Below are 27,867 nucleotides of genomic sequence, written 5' to 3'. Positions count from 1 at the left end.
TTTATAACACAACAACAAATGACATGCAGCAACTAAACACAGCTACTAAGCACTCTACCCTCCCCTAATCTGAAACAGTAGTGTAATGCACAATATCAAAACAATTTATAAAAATCAGTACAAAATAGCCTGATATATTAGAATGGCACAAAACATTTTTAGTATTTTATGATTTTTTTTTACACACAGATTTTGTGTATAATGATTTCTATTTATCCCACAGATTTAGCCCCACCTGTGAGATTGATCGTAGAGATGGACAGGTGACATGTACTGCCTGTGCTCAAGGTTATGAAGGAAGACGATGTGAGAGATGTGCCAGGGGTTACGTAGGAAATCCACAAATTGTAGGAGACTATTGTCGAATCAGTGATGGTTTGTAATATTAAGACTGTTTTTAATATATTGCCTAGTTAATACAATTTTTTTGGATATTGTTGCTAGGGGAAAAATTTAGAAACTTTCAGGACAATAAATTTTAAATTGATTTTTTTTGGTAAAAAATTTTTCTCAATCCATAAAAACATATACCAATCAGAAGAAATGAATGTATTCATTATTATTTAATGCCATTTTTTGTAGATTTAGTAACCATAGATTTGAATTTTCTAGGAATTGCAAATTTACTATTAATATATATATATAGGAATATTTGTCAAAACCATAAAAATCAAATATCCTCAAACAGGCAAGATTTCCTCAATCTGCAGAAAGTGAAAATAAATCATTCCTTTATGAAACATTTATTTTTAAATTTGAATGCCTACCTGTCATTTACAACTTTACATCTGTGTTCCACGGACTCATTCTCCATTTATTACATTTTGTCATAAACATTTTTGTTTTCCAGAGAGGTGTGACTCCAGAGGAAGTTTAAGTCAACTACCAGATTCTGTTACCAGACAATGTACATGCAAGGTAAATTTGTTTTAACATTTAAGGTTGTAAATTTTGCCACAATGATTTTATTATTAACTAAATATAAAAATAGTAAGATGTGTTTTTACCTAATGAGACAACAATCATTCATAGTCAAAATAAGGTAGAATTTAGCACCTATTGGTCTTTAACAATCAGCAAATGTATACTGCACAGAAAGCATCGAAAGCCCTGACATGTCAAATGTAAATAATATAAGAAAAGCCTGATTCATGCAGTAAAAATATTGAAGGAAAAAAATAAGTTTATTAACCTACAATTTCATGTTTACCTTAATCTTTTTGACAAGTTTGGTTTTTGACCCCAAACCACTTAACCTTGATCTTTGGAGAAGTTTTATTTCACTTTTCACAAAACTATCAACAGTACAAATCAATATGAAGACTTAACACGTTTATATTTTTCACGATTTTGTATTTTTTTGTCATTATTTTGTCATTTCCTTCTAACTTTACATTTGTATTATAAGATTCTGGCTGCCATAATTGGCTCAAAATGAGATATCTTGGATCTTACATGTATATCATTTGTCTAAAAAACCTCGAACTGCAAATAAAACTTGAATTCTAATTTTGAAAACACAAGATTAGAATACAGCTATCATTTTATCATCTATCTCTTTTAGACAAATGTGTATGGAAGGAATTGTGACCAATGTAAACAAAATACATTTTATCTGAGTGTAAACAATCCATATGGCTGTGTCTCCTGTTTCTGTATGGGTGTGACTCAACAGTGTACCAGTACCTTCTGGCATAGAGCTCAGGTAAGATAGGTCTGACTCAACAGTGTACCAGTACCTTGTAATAGAGCCCAGGTAAGATTCTACAGTAGCCATTATCAGTAGTATGTCTGATTGGTTAACTACAAGCAAACTGTATTCTGTTTGGTTAATATCCAGCAATCTATATTTAATAGGGGGAAATCTGTTAATTTATATAAACGAGGGAGGACTGTATAGCCAGTCAAGGTTGTTAAAATCTTCCATCATCAACTTATATAAATGAGTATCTAAAATTCATTGATGAGTTAATGAAAGAAACCTCATGTACAAAATGTATGAATTTTGCAGGCAAAAATTTTAGAATTTGTAACTTATTGAACACTTAACTTGTGGTTTACTTTACCCACAAAATCCATGGAATTTTAAATTCTTTGAAAATTTCAAAGAATTCACAGTATATGCAATGAATGCAAAATTGAATTATTGTCAGGTAAATGGTTTTTATGTATGAAATATATTTGATAGATTGGAGCATCTTTCACCAGAGACAGACAAGGATTTTCATTGGTTGATATTGCTCAGCGACAAGAACCAACCACAGATGGTTTTACAGTGAACAGCAATGTCAGAGAGTTGACCTATAGAAGATTTAACACACTACCACAGAGAGTATATTATTGGTCACTGCCTCAGAGGTTCTTGGGTGATAAGGTAAATCTTTGTTTGTCTGTTTATTCATTTTGATAATGAATGGGCTGATAACAAAAATTTATATTTTGTTTCATGGAAAAAATTAAACATGGTTTATACAAAATTCTAACATGACGTCCTTCAAGGGCTTTGAGTGTAAACCTGTGGTGAAATATGAATATATTGTTTTGGGCTGTTCCAATCGTACTCCCACATCATTTTTCTTTTTTTTATGAATGAGCTACCCAACGTCATAGAACGATGACGTCAGAAAATAAGCATTTTCCGGGAAAATACATGCTTGTGAAGCCGAAAATCATCACCACTTGGAAACGTAAACAAACGATATTAAAATGTGTTATTTTAGCAATTATTTGTATACATTTAATATATAAATATAATTGTCATTTAGATTCATCCAAACCTATCGAAATATGCTATTATAAATAGTTTAATCATGCCAACCCGTGGTAAAATCACGATATATTCAAGCCCCCATGAATTATTTCTTAAGTTTAACTCAACATATTTAATATCTACATAAGACTTATAAGTAAAAAAAATCCCAAATAAAGTATGAAGTCAAAGAGCATTGAAATTAAGCCAAATACAGCTAAATTAATCTGTTCCTGGCATAGATAAAGTATATCGAGCAATTAAAAGCTTGGTGAACATTTAATTGATAATAATGACATTATCAAAATGACTGACATTTGATATAAAGCTTCACGTGAGATTGTTACCTGTGATGTTCTCCTTTAATGTGACATTTATTATAAAGCTTCACGTGAGATGGTAACCTGTGAATTTTGTTCTACTCGAATGCAGGAGATCTTGTGTTTTAACTTCTGCCAAGTCTAACCAAAGACTTATTGGGTGTTTTTAAGAAGTTTATTTAATTATCTATCTATTACAGGTGACATCTTATGGTGGAAATCTTAACTTTGTGATCAGCTATAGACCTGGACTGGATACTAGCCCACAGGACACTGCTGCTCCACTGGTAGAAATAAGTGTAAGTGGAACCAGTTCAAAATCCAATTTTGTTTTCATGGACATTACAAAAGCTTTTCTCTATTTTCCTGGTACGGTAATATAACACATTGCGTTAAAATAAAATCAACAGCATTTTCAATAGCGATTATTACCATAATATCGTCTTTTCAACTTGTGTTTTATATTAAGATTTCTGTTTTCAGGGAAACGATATAACATTAGTTTACAAGGACAAGACTGCCCCAACATCAAATACACCTGCAGTATACAAAGTGCCATTATATGAGGTAAATTTTCAGGAGGAGTACTTTGAAAGAGGATATTCATGAATTTTAATCTACTACAATAACTTTTTATTTGGTTAAAATTGCTTTTGATATTTTTTTTTAGATTTATTGAGAATTAATTTCATAGAATGCATGAATTATGATCATTATAGCAAGTTGTTTCTGACATTATTTTATGATCATTATAGCAAGTTGTTTCTGACATTATTTTATGATCATTACAGCAAGTTGTTTCTGACATTGTTTTATGATCATTACAGCAAGTTGTTTCTGACATTATTTTATGATCATTACAGCAAGTTGTTTCTGACATTATTTTATGATCATTACAGCAATTTGTTTTTGACATTATTTTATGATCATTACAGCAAGTTGTTTCTGACATTATTTTATGATCATTAAAGCAAGTTGTTTCTGACATTATTTTATGATCATTACAGCAAGTTGTTTCTGACATTATTTGATGATCATTATAGCAAGTTGTTCCTGCCATTGTTTTATGATCATTACAGCAAGTTGTTTCTGACATTGTTTTATGATCATTATAGCAAGTTGTTTCTGACATTATTTTATGATCATTACAGCAATTTGTTTTTGACATTATTTTATGATCATTACAGCAATTTGTTTTTGACATTATTTTATGATCATTACAGCAATTTGTTTTTGACATTATTTTATGATCATTACAGCAATTTGTTTTTGACATTATTTTATGATCATTACAGCAAGTTGTTTCTGACATTATTTTATGATCATTACAGCAATTTGTTTTTGACATTATTTGATGATCATTACAGCAAGTTGTTCCTGCCATTGTTTTATGATCATTACAGCAAGTTGTTTCTGACATTGTTTAATGATCATTACAGCAAGTTGTTTCTGACATTGTTTTATGATCATTACAGCAAGTTGTTTCTGACATTATTTTATGATCATTACAGCAAGTTGTTTTTGACATTATTTTATGATCATTACAGCAAGTTGTTTCTGACATTATTTTATGATCATTACAGCAAGTTGTTTCTGACATTATTTTATGATCATTACAGCAAGTTGTTTTTGACATTATTTTATGATCATTATAGCAAGTTGTCTCTGACATTATTTTATGATCATTACAGCAAGTTGTTTCTGACATTGTTTTATGATCATTACAGCAAGTTGTTTCTGACATTATTTTATGATCATTACAGCAAGTTGTTTCTGACATTATTTTATGATCATTACAGCAAGTTGTTTTTGACATTATTTTATGATCATTACAGCAAGTTGTTTCTGACATTGTTTTATGATCATTACAGCAAGTTGTTTCTGACATTGTTTTATGATCATTACAGCAAGTTGTTTCTGACATTGTTTTATGATCATTACAGCAAGTTGTTTCTGACATTATTTTATGATCATTACAGCAAGTTGTTTCTGACATTATTTGATGATCCTTATAGCAAGTTGTTTCTGACATTATTTGATGATCCTTATAGCAAGTTGTTTCTGACATTATTTGATGATCCTTATAGCAAGTTGTTTCTGACATTATTTGATGATCATTATAGCAAGTTGTTCCTGCCATTGTTTTATGATCATTACAGCAAGTGGTTCCTGACATTATTTTATGATCATTATAGCAAGTTGTTTCTGACATTATTTGATGATCCTTATAGCAAGTTGTTTCTGACATTATTTGATGATCCTTATAGCAAGTTGTTTCTGACATTATTTGATGATCCTTATAGCAAGTTGTTTCTGACATTATTTGATGATCCTTATAGCAAGTTGTTCCTGCCATTGTTTTATGATCATTACAGCAAGTTGTTCCTGACATTATTTGATGATCCTTATAGCAAGTTGTTTCTGACATTGTTTTATGATCATTATAGCAAGTTGTTTCTGACATTGTTTAATGATCATTATAGCATGTTGTTTCTGACATTGTTTTATGATCATTATAGCAAGTTGTTTCTGACATTGTTTTATGATCATTATAGCAAGTTGTTTCTGACATTGTTTAATGATCATTACAGCAAGTTGTCTCTGACATTATTTTATGATCATTATAGCAAGTTGTTTCTGACATTATTTTATGATCATTACAGCAAGTTGTTCCTGACATTATTTTATGATCATTATAGCAAGTTGTTTCTGACATTGTTTTATGATCATTATAGCAAGTTGTTTCTGACATTGTTTAATGATCATTATAGCATGTTGTTTCTGACATTGTTTTATGATCATTATAGCAAGTTGTTTCTGACATTGTTTTATGATCATTATAGCAAGTTGTTTCTGACATTGTTTAATGATCATTATAGCAAGTTGTTTCTGACATTATTTTATGATCATTACAGCAAGTTGTTTCTGACAATATTTGATGATCATTATAGCAAGTTGTTTCTGACATTATTTGATGATCATTATAGCAAGTTGTTTCTGACATTATTTGATGATCATTATAGCAAGTTGTTTCTGACATTATTTGATGATCATTATAGCAAGTTGTTCCTGCCATTGTTTTATGATCATTACAGCAAGTTGTTTCTGACATTATTTGATGATCATTATAGCAAGTTGTTTCTGACATTGTTTTATGATCATTACAGCAAGTTGTTTCTGACATTGTTTTATGATCATTATAGCAAGTTGTTCCTGACATTATTTTATGATCATTACAGCAAGTTGTTTCTGATATTATTTTATGATCATTATAGCAAGTTGTTTCTGACATTATTTTATGATCATTATAGCAAGTTGTCTCTGACATTGTTTTATGATCATTATAGCAAGTTGTCTCTGACATTATTTTATGATCATTATAGCAAGTTGTCTCTGACATTATTTTATGATCATTACAGCAAGTTGTTTCTGACATTGTTTTATGATCATTATAGCAAGTTGTTTCTGACATTATTTGATGATCATTATAGCAAGTTGTTTCTGACATTATTTGATGATCATTATAGCAAGTTGTTTCTGACATTATTTGATGATCATTATAGCAAGTTGTTCCTGCCATTGTTTTATGATCATTACAGCAAGTTGTTCCTGACATTATTTTATGATCATTATAGCAAGTTGTTTCTGACATTATTTTATGATCATTACAGCAAGTTGTTTCTGACATTGTTTTATGATCATTACAGCAAGTTGTTTCTGACATTATTTTATGATCATTACAGCAAGTTGTTTCTGACATTGTTTTATGATCATTATAGCAAGTTGTTTCTGACATTATTTTATGATCATTACAGCAAGTTGTTTCTGACATTATTTTATGATCATTACAGCAAGTTGTTCCTGACATTGTTTTATGATCATTATAGCAAGTTGTTTCTGACATTATTTGATGATCATTATAGCAAGTTGTTTCTGACATTATTTGATGATCATTATAGCAAGTTGTTCCTGCCATTGTTTTATGATCATTACAGCAAGTTGTTCCTGACATTATTTTATGATCATTATAGCAAGTTGTTTCTGACATTATTTTATGATCCTTATAGCAAGTTGTTTCTGACATTATTTGATGATCATTATAGCAAGTTGTTCCTGCCATTGTTTTATGATCATTACAGCAAGTTGTTCCTGACATTATTTTATGATCATTACAGCAAGTTGTTTCTGACATTATTTTATGATCATTACAGCAAGTTGTTTCTGACATTGTTTAATGATCATTACAGCAAGTTGTTTCTGACATTATTTTATGATCATTATAGCAAGTTGTTTCTGACATTATTTTATGATCATTACAGCAAGTTGTTTCTGACATTGTTTTATGATCATTATAGCAAGTTGTTTCTGACGTTGTTTTATGATCATTATGGCAAGTTGTTTCTGACATTGTTTAATGATCATTATAGCAAGTTGTTTCTGACATTATTTTATGATCATTACAGCAAGTTGTTTCTGACAATATTTGATGATCATTACAGCAAGTTGTTTCTGACATTATTTGATGATCATTATAGCAAGTTGTTTCTGACATTATTTGATGATCATTATAGCAAGTTGTTCCTGCCATTGTTTTATGATCATTACAGCAAGTTGTTCCTGACATTATTTTATGATCATTATAGCAAGTTGTTTCTGACATTATTTTATGATCATTACAGCAAGTTGTTTCTGACATCATTTTATGATCATTACAGCAAGTTGTTTCTGACATTATTTTATGATCATTACAGCAAGTTGTTTCTGACATTATTTAATGATCATTATAGCAAGTTGTTTCTGACATTATTTTATGATCATTACAGCAAGTTGTTTCTGACATTATTTTATGATCATTACAGCAAGTTGTTTCTGACATTATTTTATGATCATTACAGCACATTGTTTTATGATCATTACAGCAAGTTGTTTCTGACATTGTTTAATGATCATTACAGCAAGTTGTTTCTGACATTATTTTATGATCATTACAGCACATTGTTTTATGATCATTACAGCAAGTTGTTTCTGACATTGTTTAATGATCATTACAGCAAGTTGTTTCTGACATTATTTTATGATCATTACAGCAAGTTGTTTCTGACATTGTTTAATGATCATTACAGCAAGTTGTTTCTGACATTGTTTAATGATCATTATAGCAAGTTGTTTCTGACATTGTTTTATGATCATTACAGCAAGTTGTTTCTGACATTATTTTATGATCATTATAGCAAGTTGTTTCTGACATTATTTTATGATCATTATAGCAAGTTGTTTCTGACATTGTTTAATGATCATTACAGCAAGTTGTTTCTGACATTGTTTTATGATCATTACAGCAAGTTGTTTCTGACATTGTTTTATGATCATTACAGCAAGTTGTTTCTGACATTGTTTAATGATCATTACAGCAAGTTGTTTCTGACATTGTTTTATGATCATTACAGCAAGTTGTTTCTGACATTATTTTATGATCATTATAGCAAGTTGTTCCTGACATTATTTTATGATCATTATAGCAAGTTGTTTCTGACATTGTTTTATGATCATTATAGCAAGTTGTTTCTGACATTGTTTTATGATCATTACAGCAAGTTGTTTCTGACATTATTTTATGATCATTATAGCAAGTTGTTTCTGACATTGTTTTATGATCATTACAGCAAGTTGTTTCTGACATTATTTTATGATCATTACAGCAAGTTGTTTCTGACATTGTTTTATGATCATTACAGCAAGTTGTTTCTGACATTGTTTTATGATCATTACAGCAAGTTGTTTCTGACATTATTTTATGATCATTACAGCAAGTTGTTTCTGACATTATTTTATGATCATTACAGCAAGTTGTTTCTGACATTATTTTATGATCATTATAGCAAGTTGTTTCTGACATTATTTTATGATCATTATAGCAAGTTGTTTCTGACATTATTTTATGATCATTATAGCAAGTTGTTTCTGACATTATTTTATGATTATTACAGCAATTTTGGACAAGACCAGATGGAGAACCTGCCACCAGAGAATTCTTATTGATGGCTCTAGCTGATGTTAGTGCCTTACTGATTAGAGCTACCTTTACAAGAGACACAGACTCAGCAAGGTAAAAACTAATGGCATTTCACATTTGTTTTATTTTTCTATTGAGAAAATATGGGGTTTCCCATAGCAAAACCTGGGATAGACATTGTGTATAAAAAATAAACACCAAGGATTTTGCAATATTGTGGGGAGGGGGATGAAACTTTAAACACTGGTCAAAATTTTGTTACTAGATTATCTAAGAAATGGTAAATAATGCTTTATACAATATTTTTAAACTCTCATTATTTATTTGATGGAATACAAATTTTAGGACAATATGGAAAAATGAAGTTAGCTTGTAGCAACATGGAAAATAGATTTTAAAACATTTTAATATTTTAAAATTTGATTTTAGTATCCGTGATGTAATTATGGACATAGCAGAAGACAGGGATACCAGATTAGACAGGGCTTATGCTGTAGAACAATGTGCTTGTCCAACTGGTTACAAAGGATTGTCCTGTGAAGTTAGTGAAAATATGATAATGATGATATACCAATTATGATGTATTTTTGAACCACAATTTTTAAATATTTTCATGAAAATCTTCAATTTTATATGCAATTCCAAAGTCTGCACATAAGCCTTTATATGCAGACTTTTGCAAAATCATGAACTCATACATCCACGAAAAAACATTTTTTCCTCAATTCATGAAAATTGATACCCTTGAAAATAAATAAATCCACTGTATATGATTTGAATTATTAAAATTATCTAGCTAAGATTGTATACTCTCAATTTCAATACACACACCAATAGGAGAAATATAAAAATAACTGTGATTAGAGATATAAAAAATCTATGAAGAAAAGGAAATATGGTGAGTATATCAATTAGACAGCAACCCAATGACAAAACTTGTTTTTTTCAAGATTTATTTACAGGATTATGAATCAATGCAGTTTTATTTTGATAACCAATTTAAATTTTTGTAAGCGACTTATTTTTGAGACTTTCTTGAACAGAAACCTAACACAAATATAAATTGCAGTGAATATGTGAAACTTCTGTCTTCTCTTTAATGTTCACATCAAGAAAATAAATCACTGCATAGTTTGCTGCTAAGGGCTTCAGTTTAAATGTATATTTGAATACCAACAGCACAGCTGTAAATCAACTGTATTTTAATTGGTTGGTAAGATAATCATTTCTTAAACAATAATCAAACAATAGTTGTGTTATGAGTGCCAATGAGACAAATCTCAATCAAAGTCACTATTTGTAAAAGTAAACCATTATAGGTTATAGTAAGGTCTTTATCATGGAGCCTTGGCTCACACCAAAGAGCAAGCTATAAAGGGCCCCATTCAAACAGGTATACCAACATTCTAATCTATATATAAAAAAACGAGAAACACTTATGATCCACATCAACAAACAACATTCAGTGAACATCACAACATAGAAAGACAATAAGTATATATATTTGTATAATTGTTTAGGATTGTGATAGTGGGTATACTAGGACAGGAGGAGGATTATACCTCGGGTTATGTGAACCATGTCAGTGTAACAGACATTCCAGTGAGTGTGACCCAGAGACAGGAACATGCAAGGTAGGGCCAGGTTACATGTTTTTACTGTGAAACTTTTTTTATCTTAAAATATGAAGAAGTTACCTTTTAAAGATTTATGTAAAAAAAAATCAATTGTTATACTTATGATACCATGATGTTGAAGTAGAAAAAAGTAAAAAGTGATTTAAAAGTCAAGGCTGATATGCATATTACCACTGAAGTTAAGATATCCAATAGCTATAGGAAACAGACATGTAGAGTTGTCTCATTGGCACTCATACCACATCTTCCTATAACTATGTTGTAGAAAAAAATCTGTCTTTTCGGAACAAATCTTAACTTAAGTAAATTTATTAATATGTGCCCAGAGGTTAAAAATAATTCAGAATTTGAAAATTCTGCTATATATTTCATAGAAAAATATATTTTTTATCAAAATTCTCCTGAAGTTTAATTTCTTGATGTAAATGAGTGAAAAGTCTACAGTTTCTTGCAATAATTGAAACATGTTTGTCCTATGACAGTACATTGAATAACTTTTTTTATAGTACAGTAATATAGAATTTATCACACATTTTTGAAAGGTGTAAAATAACTTCACTAGCTGACACAAATTCTTCGGGTGCAGGATTTTTTCACTGTGTTGGTGACCTGCACTGGCTGTAATCTGCACTTTGCTCGGTTTGTTGCTTTTCACATGTTCATTCTTAATTTTATCACAAATGAATCTATTTCTAGAACTGTCAACATAATACAGAAGGTGATATGTGTGAGAAATGTGCCCCTGGTTTCTATGGCGATGCTAGAGGAGGATCTCCAACCTCCTGTCAACCATGTCCATGTCCTCTTACAGAATCTCCAAATCAGTGAGTATATGATCTTTCAACTCTTCTGGTAATCATTTGTATACACCATGTATTAAACCAAAAGATGTCCCATTGCTTATTTTATTATGACATATACAGTCGAATATAGTTCTCACCCTTTTTATCCCCCAAAAATCTTTATTAATATAATTGATATTTAATATTAATAAAGGAAGTACCGGGACATCTTTTCGTCGTCCTTTTTGGGTTAACTATTTCGATTGTTTGATGGTTGAATTATGGTTAAAAAGAAATACTAAAAGACAAACATTGTTTGAGAAATGATCAGTATAATGGCAAAAGATGAGAAATGTAGATGTAACAAGAACAATGATTTTTGTATGTGGTTTTGAAAATAGCTGTTCATTCTAAAGAAAATTTAAAAAAGATAAACAGTCAAATAATTGTTTTTGTAGTAAATGCTTGTAATTATATTTGTTGACCAGAAAGTTTTGAAAATTGCTTTTGTTGGAAGTTTGACCAAACACTTTCAAGATAAAAAATTATGTTAAAAGGAATTCACTTCATTTGAAATGCTTATGTGAAATATCTTAAATGTTGTAAAATATATAAAGTACTGTAAAATATATAAAATATTGTAAAATATATAAAATATTGTAAAATATATAAAATATTGTAAAATATATAAAATAATGTAAATCAAATAAAATATTGTAAAATGTATCTAATGCTATTCTTAAGTAGATTATTGGCAGTACATTTGATTAATAGAGTTACTTAAATCTATTTAGAATTGTTTAATAGAGAATTATTTCCCTACAATTGATAAACATTTTACTTCAGATTCAGTCCAGTTTGTGAGTTATCCAGTGATGGCCAGGTGACATGTACGGCTTGTCCTGCAGGTCACACAGGCAGGAGATGTGAAAGGTAAATATTTAATATAAGCAGGAGGGCGGAAGGACATATTTTTGGATGTTAGTATTGTATCTTTAGTTTTGAGTGAAATTCAAGATTTACACTTATCAGGAATCAGGAATTAAAGATTATTTTCTTTCTGGAAAGAATGCTTTATTTTTGGGAAACGCAGATTCAGCTAAATTTTTCAGTGAATTTGGGACGACACCACCACATCTGAACCCCCTCAAATCAATATGTTTCAATATGTGACAATAGGAGTAAAGTACTCAACTTCAATTACTTTGGAGTCATTGCTATTCATACATATCAATGTTTGTGGATTTCGAAGGAATTGGTTAATTACAAATCTAATCTTAGATTAATAGAAATAATTAGAAGATGTGGTATGAGTGCCAATGAGACTACTCTCCATCCAAGTACACATTTTCAATAGGCTTGTTTGCAGACACAAAACAATAGCAAAAGATATCTTGGAAAGTTTCAAGCATCTTTAGAAAATAAAGCTTAAAACATTGCTAAGTTACTTCTTCATTTTTTAAAACTTGTTGGAAGATGAGTAAAAGCATTTTAACCTGAGATTTTTAAATTAAATTGTAGATATAAAAATCAAAGCTTTGGTTTGTAATTTAGAAATGTCATTATAACTGATAAACATTATCCAAACAACAAAATTTGCATTGCACGTCAAATAAAACAACTATTTAAAAGCTGAAGTTTTTCAGTTATTAATTTACTGGTTGCAAGACTAAATGAATAACCTTTGACCTTTCAGCTGTATACAAGGCTATACTGGTAACCCACTCAGACCTGGAGATTACTGTAAAATTGGACCAGTTGGTAAGTTAAAATGCAATTAAATTTTAAAAAATTACCTGCTATATAGTAATCAGTTGTTTGTACTTTGTGTTGTCTGTCAGAAAATCTTTTTGGAGTACTGCGGATTCATTTATTGTCGTGGATGAGGGAAAACTTGCATGTACTTGGATATTTAATTTAGTAGTTTTGATGAAGTCTATATACAAGCCTTTAGAAAATTTGTCATAATGGAAAACATTTAATTTTGTGGTTCACCTGTAACCACAAATTCCACGAAAATTTGCTTTGAATTTTTACATTGAAAGTTCACTAAAATTAAATATATCTCACATTTTTCTTAGAAAAACAGGAAGGGGGGTTGCTACCTGTAAGATATGAAGTGGACTTGTAAAAAGTCTATTCATTAACTTTATACTTAGGTCAATGAGGGTACCCCTTAATCTGTCTCTTATATCATGGATTTAGTAAGCGAAAAGTTTTTATTTTAATATTTTAAATCAATTATTGAAAATTTTTATGTAAAATTATCTCTAATTAAAGAAAAGATTTAAGACAGAAGCAAATATTGCCTGAATTATTTGCTATTATTATTTTGAAACCAGGACCAGATTGTAATTGTGACAGCAGGGGAACAGTTCCTAACACACAGTGTGATCCTAACAATCTACAATGCACGTGTAAAGTAAGTGACTGTATTCTTAGGACTTGTTGTCAAGTAACATTTTGAACCCCTCATGCTTTTTTCCTAGGCAATGCATTTAAATTTTGCCCACTTAATTTCAAAATTATTGTTTTTTTTGTTGTTGTTAAAATCTGTATATGAAGAGTTATATGATTGCTAATGAGACAAATATGAAGGACAGCAGCTGAATTATTAAGTACCGACTTCAAACTGTCACATGCAGAATGTGAATGGGTTAAACATCTTTGGACAGTGGTGTAACAGCACAACATAAGAAAAAAATCTGAAAAACAGATGGAAAGTTATTAATACTTATCTGATCAGAAAAAAAGAAAGAAAAAAAAACCCAAATGACATCAAACAACAACAATAGATTTGTCATTAACAAGGTCAGCCATTCATTGAAATGTGTATGATAGTATGTAAAACATTATGTTCTTGTTTTCAGTCCTATGTAAGAGGTCTGCGTTGTAGTTCATGTAAAGATGGCTATTTTTACTTGGACCAAAGTAACCAACAGGGATGTCTGGCATGTTGGTGTAACGGCCTGACCAATCAGTGCTCTAGTTCATCTTACTATAGAGATGAGGTAAGTACGATACCAGACAAAACAGTGCTTTTATTGCTATGGAAACATGCCTGTTATTTTTTATGTTGAATGTCATCTTTGTTTTCATCATTGTAAGGTTTGATTAAATGTAAAATTTTGACACATTTGGCACAAAAACACATATATAAATTTAACTGAAATTTTGAAACAATAAATGCAAATTGAAAATATTCCTACAGTGTTTCTCAAAATTTTGTTACAATTCAGACTTTTTCAAGATTTCCCATCAACATTTGACATCTTCACATAATTAATTTTCAAGTTAATTTTCTAATCGGGAAAAAGAAATCCCCCACAAAATTTAGACAGTTTGCAGTATAATTTTGTTTAAAGTATAATATCTTTGAAAAAATATCTTTTTATTTGCATATGTTTTAAACATTTTAGCTAAGACCACAGTTAGGATCAGATGGAAGCCATAACTTCGCCCTTACAAACAGAAGATTAAGTAATACAATTACTGATGGTTTTGAACTAGATGTCACAAGACGGGAAGTCAAATTCGCCAGATTAGATAGTGTCCAGAAGGAACGAGAAAGTCTTTACTTCAGCCTGCCTCCCAAGTTTAGAGGAAACAAGGTAAAGAAATTTTATTGCACAACTTCATTAGGTAAATCACCATTATTGCAAATCATCAGGTAAATCATGGTTACTGCAAATTATTAGGTAAATCCTGGTAAATGCAAATCATTAGGTAAATCATGGTTACAGCACAGCATCATTAGGTAAATCATGGTCATAGCACAACATCATTAGGTTAATCATGGCTATAGCATATCATCATCAGGTAAATAATGCTTATTGGAAATCATTAGGTAAATCATGGTTATTGCAAATCATTAGGTAAATCATTGTTATAGCACAGCATCATTAGGTAAACCATGGTCATGGTCATAGTACACCATCATTAGGTAAATCATGACTATAGCATTATTATCATCAGGTAAATCATGGTTATTGCAAATCATCAGGTAAATCATGGTTATTGCAAATCATTAGGTAAATCATGGTTATTGCAAATCATTAGGTAAATCATGGTTATTGCAAATCATTAGGTAAATCATTGTTATTGCACATCATCATTAGGTAAACCATGGTCATGGTCATAGTACAACATCATTAGGTAAATCATGACTATAGCATTATTATCATCAGGTAAATCATGGTTATTGCAAATCATCAGGTAAATCATGGTTATTGCAAATCATTAGGTAAATCATTGTTATTGCAAATCATTAGGTAAATCATTGTTATAGCATGTTATAGCAAATCATTAGGTAAATCATTGTTATAGCATGTTATAGCAAATCATTAGGTAAATCATTGTTATAGCATGTTATAGCAAATCATTAGGTAAATCATTGTTATAGCACATCATCATTAGATAAATCATGGCCATGGTCATAGTACAACATCATTAGGTAAATCATGACTATAGCATTATTATCATCAGGTAAATCATGGTTATTGCAAATCATTAGGTAAATCATTGTTATTGCAAATCATTAGGTAAATCATTGTTATTGCACATCATCATTAGATAAATCATGGTCATGGTCATAGTACAACATCATCAGGTAAACTATGGTCATGGTCATAGTACAACATCATTAGGTAAACCATGGTCATGGTCATAGTACAACATCATTAGGTAAATCATGGTTAGTACACCACATCATTAGTAACTGTAGGTACTCAAGTATAAAATCGGAAGTTTGGAAGTAAAATTAAGATTTTAGAGAGGGGTGACAACTTATAAGCAAGACCCATTTACTAGTGGAAAATCAAAGTCCAAGATATGCAGTCAGATTTAAATTCCCTAAGGAAAACTATGTTGGTAATAGCTAAACCTTTAAAACTCTCTTAATAAATAAATAAAATTAAATGACCACAATGAATGATGATGAATGGATTACAAAATGAATATAATTCCTGGATTTTGCATTGATTTTATAAACAGTCAGTTACTGTCTGTGGCAAAATTAAAATGCACAAAAATTTCCCAACTTATATGAGCCAACTTATATGAGGGTCAAGATTTATTCCTTGGATTTTGAAGCTGAAAATTGCATTCGACATTATAGCCAGATCAACTTTTTCTCAAGTACCAACGGTAAATCATCATCAGGTATTTCATGTAAAAAACATAGAATTTTCCTATTAATCTCTACAACATAGAAACAAAAAGAAAGAAATTTGCAAAAGCTCAATTTCTGGTATTTAAATCACCAGAGGTTCAGGGTTCAATTGGAAGTACATTAATTATATTAAATCTTCATAAATCAGGCCTCTAGTTTCCCTTTTGAATTGTTCTCATTTCGTCATTTTATGGCCTTTTCGGGATATCTTTACTGCTTAGATTTTTGCTTATTGTTGAAGTCCTTACCAGGAGTTATAGTAAGAACTCAGTGGGAAAGTTGTCTCGTTTACAATGATACCGCATCTTTTTATAAAGTTTTTATTTTTTAATTTTCAGGTGGAATCTTATGGTGGTTATCTACGATTTACATTGGAGACCCATGTAGCTCAGGATGCAGGAGGCACCTTTAGGGACGTTGATATAGAAATAATTGTGAGTATTTTCAAGCAATTGATACAAATTTCTTAGCACTCATAGAAAACATTTTTGTAAATGTTATCTGAGTAATTAAAAAAAATTATAATATAAACAATTTTTATTGATTGTATTTACAGAGTATTATGTATATATTTGCTAAATCTGTTCGTTCTTTTTTTACAATGAATGAAAATGAAATGAAATAAACCTGCAAAACTGTATGATGTATGGGACAGAAAATTGTTATATAAAGGAAAATTTATCATCTAGAATAGATGAATCTTTTTCTAAGCCTCCTTTGTAATGCACTTTCATATTAAAACTATTAACAAACATTCTATTTATAATATGCTTGAATTTTGTTTACAGACAAGTGGGCAGAGAGAGCGAATGTACCATCTATTCAATCCTGCAGTCAAGATGTATGAAGATAACTTATATGAGATTTTACTTAGAGAGGTAAGATTGCATTTTGAAAGAAGAACAATGAAATATTTGCCTCTGGAGGTTAAGCAATTAACAATTAATATATATGTTGAATAATGCTGTAAATATTGTTGTTCTCTTTTTTGTAAAAAAAATGGTTCTGACAAGGTTAAATTCCATGTATAATATAAGAGGTGTCCTCCCATTTCTTGAATTTAAAAATTGATTCCCTTGAAAGAATTTTTATATGTGCACACTTGCAAATATATCTCTGAAAATAGCTGTAAGCCAAGATGTAAAAAAATCCATATGTTAAGTTTGATATAAAATCAAAAATTATTTTAGTGGATTAATGTTAGTTGGTTATATGTAGTTATTTTAAGTATCTCATTAAAATCTAAAATAAAAAGATAAAAAAAAATAACTGTTACTTAGAAAAATAGAAGTAATTGTCTATCTTGATAGCAGTTATGAAAAAAATATGAAATCCAAAATTTCTTTTAACACGCTTTCAGCATAAACATCTAGATTCATAAGTGACCATTACATTTTGAATTTCAGTCAACTTTCCAATTGAGCGATGGATCAACACCAACCAGAGAAGCATTCCTTAGGATATTGTCTGACATCGAAGCCATTCTCATCAGAGCTACATACCACAGCATCACCTCATACACATCATTACGTGACCTTCGTATGGATACAGCTGTACCTGAAGTTACCAACCTTGGTCGCGCTCCAATGGTTGAGAGCTGTCGATGCCCAGAAGGATACAGAGGACTCTCATGTGAAGAGTGTGCTGTTGGTTATCTAAAGGATACCAATAACCGTTGTATCAGGTGTAGCTGTAATGGGCATGCTTCAGCATGTGACCCAGCAACTGGAGTCTGCTTGGTAAGATGTTGTTTGGTTTGAAACTAAATAAAAATTCAGTAAAATATATAAAAAAAAAAAATGAATAGTGGGCCAAGATCTAAAGATTAAAAAAAAAATTATACAAGGGAGAAAATTACATAAAGAAAATAAAAAAATTCAGTAATGAAGTTACTTCGTACAGAGACTCATTGAATTTTTGTTCAACAGAACTGTCAAGACAATACTGAAGGTGAGAGATGTGAAAGATGTGCTACTGGTTACTATGGTGATTCCACAACTGGTACCCCTAATGATTGTAGACCTTGTCCTTGTCCACTTACTGTACCCTCTAACCAGTAAGTATGAAAATTTTATAAAAATAATTGCATTTAGAATGATGGTGGCATTATAAGTACATAGCGGTTCTTGAAATTGCTGTAATGAATCTCATGATTGTGTCCATCATTTAATAAAAACAACAATAATTGTATGCAAAAATTTCTAAAATATGCAGATCATCTAAAAACTTTTAAGATATAGTAAAAAAGGAAGAACATAGTAAAATGGCAAGTTTGTGTGTAACATTCAAACAATTTTGAATTTACAGAACTGATATAGTCTTTAAGAATGAAATTATGAAAATATTGAAATTGAAAAATTTGTGCTTTACAGATTTTCACGAAGTTGTTACCTTGAATCAGATGGTCTAGTCACATGTGATAGATGTCCACCAGGATATATTGGTAGAAAGTGTGAAAGGTAACTCATATAACATTCTATACACCTTATGGCTATTTGTCTGCCATTACTGGACATCACAAAAGTTTTGTAAAATTTGACGTCATAAAACAAATATCTGACACCACAATGGAAAAGCGATTGTTGTATGACATCAATAGTTCAAGCGGGACAGATTCTCTGGTCAGCGGGAGAGACTGTGAAGGGCTTTTCCATTTAAGAGGTTGAGCTGTGGTAATGGGGTTGTAGAAAGTCTCTGTCAAATCTTCTTTCAACCAACATATACTTTCAATGAAAAATATTATACTTTTACCATTGCAGATCATTTTCTGTTTAATTAAATTTTGAAAGAAATTTAGCCATAGTGGAGGTTACTCAAACAATTCGATTGAAAAAAAAATGAATTCTCTGTAAATTTTCAGATTTTGCTTAAATCCAAGAGAATAGATTTGATAAAACATAAAAATAATACACTGTGGATTTTATATTTGTTTTCAAATATGCTTTAATGATCTTAAAATGAAAATCTTTCTTTTTATTGAGAAATAGTTTTGCAACCCGCTCTTCATCCAAATGGGTAGAAATTCTAGTTTTATATATCGAACATGATTTGTTTATCAGGTGTGATACAGACAGAGGCTACACTGGTAACCCTACAGAAGTAGGAGGAAGATGCCAGAGAGATGGTAAGTTACCAGTCATGTGACTTAATTTAGGAAATATTCAGAAAGAGGCTATGCTAAAAATAAAGAGATAATGTCAGGTTATATTTCATTGCGATATAAATGTACTGCTAAAAACTCATAAGACATCTATAGTGCAATAAACAGTTTTGAACAATAGACTGTTTTTTTTTTTGTCCCTAGTCAATTAGACAATTTGATTCACATGAGCAACATAATTGATTAGAATATAGACTTCCAATTTAAAATACAATGTCAAGGGCACTTCCAATTAATCTGGAAGAGGAAAGATAGTTGAGATGTCAGGTTGGTCGATGGTACACTATTATTTGAGATATGGAAGAATTAGATACTATAATGCATGAAGATACTGTAAATAGATATAGGAAGATGTGGTATGAGTGCCAATTAGACAACTCTCCATCCAAATAACAATTTATAAAAGTAAACCATTATAGGTCAATGTACGGCCTTCAACATGGAACCTTGGCTCACACTGAACAACAAGCTATAAAGGGCCCCAAAATTACTAGTGTTAAACCATTCAAACAGAAAAACCAGCGGTCTAATCTATATTAAAAAAATGAGAAATGAGATATACGTATAAAAGAGGGACGAAAGATACCAAAGGGACAGTCAAACTCATAAATCTAAAACAAACTGACAACGCCATGGCTAAAAATGAAAAAGACAAACAGAAAAAACAATAGTACACACGACACAACATAGAAAACTAAAGAATAAACAACACGAACCCCACCAAAAACTAGGGGTGATCTCAGGTGCTCCGGAAGGGTAAGCAGATCCTGCTCCACATGTGGCACCCGTCGTGTTGCTTATGTGATTACAAATCCGGTAAATAGTCTAATTATTATGTATAAATTACATAAACAAACGACAACTACTGTACAACATACTTATATTAGTCACTTTCACAAGTAGAATAATAACACAGATATGAATAGTTATGCTTATGCCAAATTTGGTTCTTCTCTTCAATGAATAAAAGAACAAGAGTAGAAAATCATGAATAGAAATCCTTGGAAAACAGTCTGAATTTAGTCTGGGCCGATTGCCAATGAGATTTTGAAATATTGGCATGGGTGTTTTAAATTTATTTGATATTTGCGTAAGAGAAAATCACTTGATTCAAATGAATGTTTTGTCTTCAGAGGTCCTAAAACCTGTTGTAACGGTCAACCCAACAGAGCTAGAGGACACAGTCGGTCAGACTATAGTCTTCCAATGTAATGTGCAAGGTCCAGGGCCTTTCAATGTAATCTGGAGTAGAATAGACGGCCAAGGTCTACCAAATAGAGCCCAAGTTGGTCCAAGATACTCACTTACAATCAGAGATGTACAAGAAACAGATGCAGGCAGATATGTTTGTACGGCAACTAATGTTCACGGAAGCAACAGGCAGTATGTCAACTTAATTGTGTTAGGTAGGTATTATGAATTATGTCCTCTTGTTGGCACTCTTTTATTTGGAATAAAATTGATTTGTACAAGAAAAATATGCAGGAAGAGATGTCTGTACGGCAACTTATGTTCACTCAAGCAGCAGACGTAATTGTGTTATGTAGATATTACAAATTATCTCCCCTTTCTAGCACTTACAGATTTTTTTGATTGCATAAAAGCTTTAGGTTTATTTGCTTATAGTAGCTTTTTGAAAAAACTGTCAAGATTGGAATTTTAAAAATCTTTGGGTGTGAATAAATTGGCAAAAGTCACGATTCAGCAGCTTTTATTGTCAGATTGAAAATTGGTTTGAAATTTATGCTTAAAAATATTTAATTTAACAACAGGTAAACAACAGCCTATTAGGGTGTACATTGAGCCACCAAAGGAACGATCAGTTGATCAGGGACAATCGGTTAGATTTGTGTGTGTTGCTCAAGGAGAAATGCAGGTACGTTTTGTCTGAAATCACCATAGTGATTAAAATTCATAATTTTAAATATAAACAGGTTTTTGCCAATTTTGAGATTTTAAAACTTTCATTTGAATTATTGCAATTTTAACTTTTCCTTTATTTTAACAACCAAAATGGACTAATGAAGATTTGTTATGCCCCACCTATGATAGTAGAGGGGCATTATGTTTTCTGGTCTGTATGTCCTTTCGTCTGACTGTCTGTTCCTTCGTCTGTCTGTTTGTCCCACTTCAGGTTAAAGTTTTTGATCAAGGTAGTTTTTGATGAAGTTGAAGCTCAATCAACTGGAAACTTAGTACACATGTTCCTTATGATGAAGTTGAAGCCCAATCAACTTGAAACTTAGTACACATGTTCCTTATGATATGATCTTTCTTATTTTAATGCCAAATAAGAGTTTTGACCCCAATTTCACGGTCCACTGAACAAAGGAAATGATAGTGCGAGTGGGGCATCCATGTACTGGGGACACATTCTTGTTTGTTTCAGCCTTTAATTACTGATATTTTTTTTTAATCATTTGATATTAAAGTTCCTTTGACATTGAACCTTCATTTTAATATTTTCAACGATTTCGTTTTACTTTTGTTATAAAATTGAGAATGGAAATGGTGAATGTGTCAAAGATACAACAACCCGACCATATAGCAGACAACAGCCGAAGGCCACCAATGGGTCTTCAATGCAGTGAGAAACTGCCGCACCTGGAGGAGCCCTTCAGCTGGCCCCTTAACAAATATGTATACTAGTTCAGTGATAAGGACATCATACTAAACTCTGAATTATACACAAGAAACTAAAATTTAAAATTATACAAGACTAACAAATGCCAGAGGCTCCTGACTTGGAACAGGCACAAAAATGTAACTTATTTACGAATGATGTTCCACTCTTAAAGTCAAGGCTATATTGTATTCAACTTGTCTGTCCATCTGTTCATTCAACAATTATTTTCATCACAATTTTTACAAACTCTACTGTCTAAAATGACTTTCTATTTGTTCAGCAATCTGACAATACAAATATGTAAAGTGTATAAGTGATTTTTGAATCTGTTGGACACTTACTGTTTCTTTACTTTGAATAACTAATTGGGTATATATGTTTAGTAGGACATCATATGTATTCTTTTTAATATTAACTTTAATAGGAAATGTCAAAGAATTCGTTTTACATGATAGTATTTAACAAAAAATGAATTTTCACAATTTTGTTATGGTACCACTTATTGTCATTTAGATTATTGATAAATACTTTTGTTACCAGTGGATAATGTCTGCAACTGGAAAATATTCCACTTTATATTAAGGGAGATTTTGTAAGCAGTGTCACATTCTAAGTTTGGATTATTTATGTTCTACTTTTATATATGTGATGCTATGTCAAATTATGATTTAGATATGGCGTACTGGTCGTATACAGGTAATTTATATACATGGGTAGAGGTACATGTAATCTATGCATTTGTATTGTATAGGGTCGCCGTCTGCAGGTAAACATTGGAGAAAAAATGTACTAACAAACCATTATTGAAAATTGCAGCTTTGTAATTTGTTTGTTTTTTCTTTTGAAATTTGCAGATTGGGGTAAACAACTTAGTCCATAATTATTGTTGTGCAATTTCCCCCCTCTCCCTCTTTCTGGTCTAAATTAGAATTTTCTATAGAAATCTTACTGTAAATTCAGAAATTTTTGCATGCATTTATTAATGCAATTGTGGGATTTGATTACAATGTTTAAATATTTCAGGAATTGCTGCATTCAACTAATCAAGAGAAAAGAGCTTAAAATTTGCAAAATTATCCCATTTGCAATAATGAAAGCAGTGCAAGAATTTCTGAATTTACAGTATCTAAATCATCTTTTGATAAAAAAATCTTTTTAATTCTCAAAGCCTGTTGCACAGAATGAATAAAATTAGCTTTTTGCATGCATATCTTTGAATTTATTAATTTTTTTTCCCAACTTTTTGAAGCAGCTAGCCTCATTTTTTTAATTCTTCAATTGAGGTAAAAAAATAATCTTGGAATATGGTAGAAAATTTAATGACTTACTGCAACCATGGTATCCACATATGGTTAGTCAAATGATATTGACTATATAAACAGTTGTGATATACTGTCACCAACCCCCAATAAAGCCGTCTTGGTTACACAAGTATAATATTGCCATAGAACTTTGTGTATAAAGCTTAGAGACACATATGAGTTGAGTAGCCAGCCTACAACAACCAGTTCATGTCCAAAGTCACACCAAACTTTTTAATTTGAGTACATTGTATTTTTAGTTGTTACAATAGAGCATGATTTTCAAATCCTATCAATATTCTCTTAATCTTTAAATCTCTTTTAACCACTAACCCAGGTTTTTCAGTTTGTTGCCAAATGTTACCTTTAAACATGATTTCCCTTCCAAAATATCATATGACAGGCAGATTTGAACATGTGACTGACCCTGCTCCACCAACTGAGCTACAGGAGCCCAAATGGTGGGCGTATATATATACGGCTGCAGTGCAGGCGATTTGGTGTCACGATATCACAGTAGCATGGGTTCCAATCCCAGCGAGGGAAGAACCAAAAATTTGCGAAATTGAATTGACTCCAATCTTGATTGACAGTGATTGCTACGTCAATCTTTAGACCCCACACATGACGGGTGGGATTGACTCCAATCTTGATTGACAGTGATTGCTATGTCAATCTTTAAAGACTCAAATGTTGCTAAACACTTATCCGACCTCCATGATAAATATGTTGTTGTCCCCGCAGACAAAGCCCCAAATAACATCGTTTTTGTCTGTAAAAGTCACTACATTAATTGCTTGATAAACGAATTAGGTATAGACAATTCACTTGGAAACTCAACATATACCCTCACGACACTTACCAAAGAGGAAATCCTGGATAATCATAGGTCTGTTCTTTGTTCCTTTGGTATTTCAACCAAAGATGAAGAACTGGATCTTCCATCACTGTATTGGATACCTAAACTACACAAGTGTCCTTACAAACAAAGGTATATTGCTGGGTCTTCCAAGTGCTCCACAAAACCTCTTTCTAAATTATTAACATCTATTTTATCAGCAATCAAAGACGGGCTTCAAAGTTATTGTGAAACTGCCTATTCTAGAGGTGGCGTGAATCAGATGTGGATACTTAAAAATTCCAAAGATCTTTTAGAGTACATACAATCTAACTCTCTTTCATCTTGTAACAGTATTAAAACATTTGACTTTTCTACTCTTTACACAAGTATTCCACATTCCAAACTAAAAGACAAATTGAAAGAGTTGATATTACTTTGCTTCATAAAAAAGAATGGCCAACGTAGATACAAGTATCTTGTCTTAGGGAGGGATAAATCATACTTTGTAAAGAATCACTCTGATTCAAACAAAAAATTCTCTGAAACCGATATTATCAAGATGCTTGATTTCTTGATTGACAACATATTTGTAACGTTCGGAGGACGTGTTTTTCAACAGACTGTCGGCATCCCAATGGGAACAAACTGTGCCCCTCTACTTGCCGACTTGTTTCTTTATTATTATGAGGCTGACTTCATGCAGGAACTTCTTAGAAAGAAAGATAAGAAGTTAGCAATATCCTTTAACTCTACTTTCCGCTATATAGATGACGTTCTTTCACTAAACAATTCAAAATTTGGTGACTATGTGGAACGCATCTATCCCATCGAATTGGAGATAAAGGATACTACAGATACAGTTAAGTCGGCTTCATATCTTGACTTACATCTAGAAATTGACAATGAGGGTTGGTTGAAAACAAAACTTTACGACAAAAGAGATGATTTCAGCTTTCCAATTGTGAACTTTCCATTTCTAAGTAGCAACATTCCAGCAGCACCTGCATACGGGGTATATATCTCCCAATTGATACGATATTCCCGTGCTTGCATTTCCTATCATGATTTTCTTGATAGAGGGTTACTGCTCACAAGGAAGCTATTAAACCAAGAGTTCCAAATGGTGAAGTTGAAATCATCCCTTCGTAAATTTTACGGACGCCATCACGAGTTGGTTGACCGTTATGGAATAACCGTTTCACAAATGATATCGGATATGTTCCTTACGTCGTAACTACAACCCCCTTCCCTTTCATGAATGTGACCTACCGAATTAGACTATTTACCGGATTTGTAATCACATAAGCAACACGACGGGTGCCACATGTGGAGCAGGATCTGCTTACCCTTCCGGAGCACCTGAGATCACCCCTAGTTTTTGGTGGGGTTCGTGTTGTTTATTCTTAGTTTTCTATGTTGTGTCATGTGTACTATTGTTTTTCTGTTTGTCTTTTTCATTTTTAGCCATGGCGTTGTCAGTTTGTTTTAGATTTATGAGTTTGACTTTCGTCCCTCTTTTACAGATCTAACATTGTTGGGTTGATGTTTAGACGAGTTGTATATATATATATATATACTTACTGGCTTAAATGAAGAACTGGTACACAGTTAAAAGGGAATGAGGCAAGAAACAGGATAGAAATGCCCATTAATCCTGTTTTTTTCTAAGCCCCACACACATGATTATTTGTTCCTAGACAATGTTTGGGGTATTCCATATTTTAATCTTTTGTTGATAGCTCATTGCATAAATTAAAAGAAGATGTCCTTGGAAGCTGAGTGGTAGAAGTAGTTCATCTACTATATCACAAGCCTGTCATCACTGAAGTTGTGAGTTAGACCCCACACATGACGGGTGGGATTGACTCCAATCTTGATTGACAACATTTATGCCAGTGATTGGTGGTTGTCAAGACACTCTGGCTTATCCTTCACTAATAAAAACTTACCACCATAATATAGCTGATAGTGCTGAAAGTGAGGTTAAACACCAAGAAACAATCACTCATCAGATATAAAGATGTTTACAAAAACAAGTTTTTGAATGAATGGTGATTGAGCATGTTTTCATAATTCTGGACTATGGTATAAATTGGTGAAAGTGTTTATTGTTATTTCTTGCCTAGCTAGGTAAAAGGGATACAGCAACAATAATGTTTATTGAATTTAAGCATGATTTTAACAGTCCAGGGACATTCTTAGGCCATGATAGTATTATTCCTAGATTAATAAAGTCAATTCAAAGTAAACTGGTAAAAAAATGTAATTGATAATCATACATGCATTATAGCTAATTGGTTAAAGAGGTCATCTTTCAAAAATAGATATTATGCAAATTACATAACGTTTTCATTTTGCTTTAGTATCAATGAAATTAGGAAATTCTTTCAAATTTGACAAATTGTAGGCAAAATAGTAATGTTTTGTAAATTTTCACTAGTATAGAAACAGTTATTTTCCATGTTAAATGAAAATCTTAAAACAACTAATATGGTTGAGGTGTTAAACCTCCAACACAACAACTGAATGCTCAAAGTTGGATGTAAAAAATATTTTCGAAACCTTGACAATTGTTAGTGTATGAATTTCCTAATTTCATGTTTACTGACCTTCATTATAATCTAGAATTATTATCATGACCCTATACTAATATTTTTTTAAAGTTTCTACTTAATTCATTGGTGCAATGGTTTGTAGCATTTTTAGAGTTCTTTTTGGTGAATTGTTTAAAAAAAAAATTATATAAGATTATTTATTTTAAAATGATTGTAACATTCTATCCCATTTTGCAAACATTATTTAGGAAATAAATGTAAAAAAAATCTGAAATTTCATAATTCTTTTTTGCTGAGACACTATAAGCAAAGAAAAGAAGTCATTTTATGTTAATGCAGATGTATAACTAGAGATTCATTTGGGTTGGATATTTTGCTATTGAGCAGCTGAATATTTATTTATTTCTGATGTAAAAAAGAATAATTAGATATGAACTTTGCTATTTCAACCAACATCCAGTTGGCAGGTCATCAAAGTTTACTAATGAAGCAATTAGTATATATGAAAAGTAACTTGTTATTAAAATAACATTTCATTTTATGTATCATTCTAATATGTAAATTCTGCGTCTAGCTGTTATCATTATATGTGAAATTGTCCACTTGTAAATGTTGCTTTATTAATAATATTGTTAGTTCTGTGTATAGAATATTAGACTCAGTGAATTGAGGCAATTTTTAAATGTGATCTTTTGATCCTAAAGGGGTGTGCC

General features: G+C 31.2%; 1 protein-coding gene across 2 annotated transcripts in view; it reads left to right on the top strand.

Annotated features, from left to right (window-relative positions):
* The window catches only part of LOC139501535 (basement membrane-specific heparan sulfate proteoglycan core protein-like), a 182,659-nt gene that overhangs the window by 99,904 nt on the left and 54,888 nt on the right, over positions 1-27,867 (top strand). The window contains exons 36-59 of one of the 2 annotated variants that reach the window (XM_071290645.1): positions 224-375; positions 851-918; positions 1,565-1,705; positions 2,189-2,374; positions 3,270-3,368; positions 3,553-3,636; positions 9,057-9,175; positions 9,512-9,623; positions 10,603-10,716; positions 11,416-11,543; positions 12,348-12,434; positions 13,198-13,262; positions 13,844-13,923; positions 14,372-14,512; positions 14,921-15,112; positions 17,010-17,105; positions 17,460-17,549; positions 18,078-18,410; positions 18,600-18,727; positions 19,044-19,130; positions 19,731-19,795; positions 20,965-21,237; positions 21,604-21,707; positions 23,209-23,223. In XM_071290645.1, coding sequence (XP_071146746.1) covers positions 224-375; positions 851-918; positions 1,565-1,705; positions 2,189-2,374; positions 3,270-3,368; positions 3,553-3,636; positions 9,057-9,175; positions 9,512-9,623; positions 10,603-10,716; positions 11,416-11,543; positions 12,348-12,434; positions 13,198-13,262; positions 13,844-13,923; positions 14,372-14,512; positions 14,921-15,112; positions 17,010-17,105; positions 17,460-17,549; positions 18,078-18,410; positions 18,600-18,727; positions 19,044-19,130; positions 19,731-19,795; positions 20,965-21,237; positions 21,604-21,707; positions 23,209-23,223 — 2,959 coding nt within the window. The remainder of the gene's footprint in view (positions 1-223; positions 376-850; positions 919-1,564; positions 1,706-2,188; positions 2,375-3,269; positions 3,369-3,552; positions 3,637-9,056; positions 9,176-9,511; positions 9,624-10,602; positions 10,717-11,415; positions 11,544-12,347; positions 12,435-13,197; positions 13,263-13,843; positions 13,924-14,371; positions 14,513-14,920; positions 15,113-17,009; positions 17,106-17,459; positions 17,550-18,077; positions 18,411-18,599; positions 18,728-19,043; positions 19,131-19,730; positions 19,796-20,964; positions 21,238-21,603; positions 21,708-23,208; positions 23,224-27,867) is intronic. The other variant, XM_071290646.1, reaches the window with a different exon arrangement.

This window comes from Mytilus edulis, chromosome 13 (genome assembly GCF_963676685.1).
Source record: "Mytilus edulis chromosome 13, xbMytEdul2.2, whole genome shotgun sequence".
NCBI lineage: Eukaryota > Metazoa > Mollusca > Bivalvia > Mytilida > Mytilidae > Mytilus > Mytilus edulis.
The sequence above is the reverse complement of the archived record's forward strand: the minus strand, read 5'-3'. Positions and strand labels throughout refer to the sequence as shown.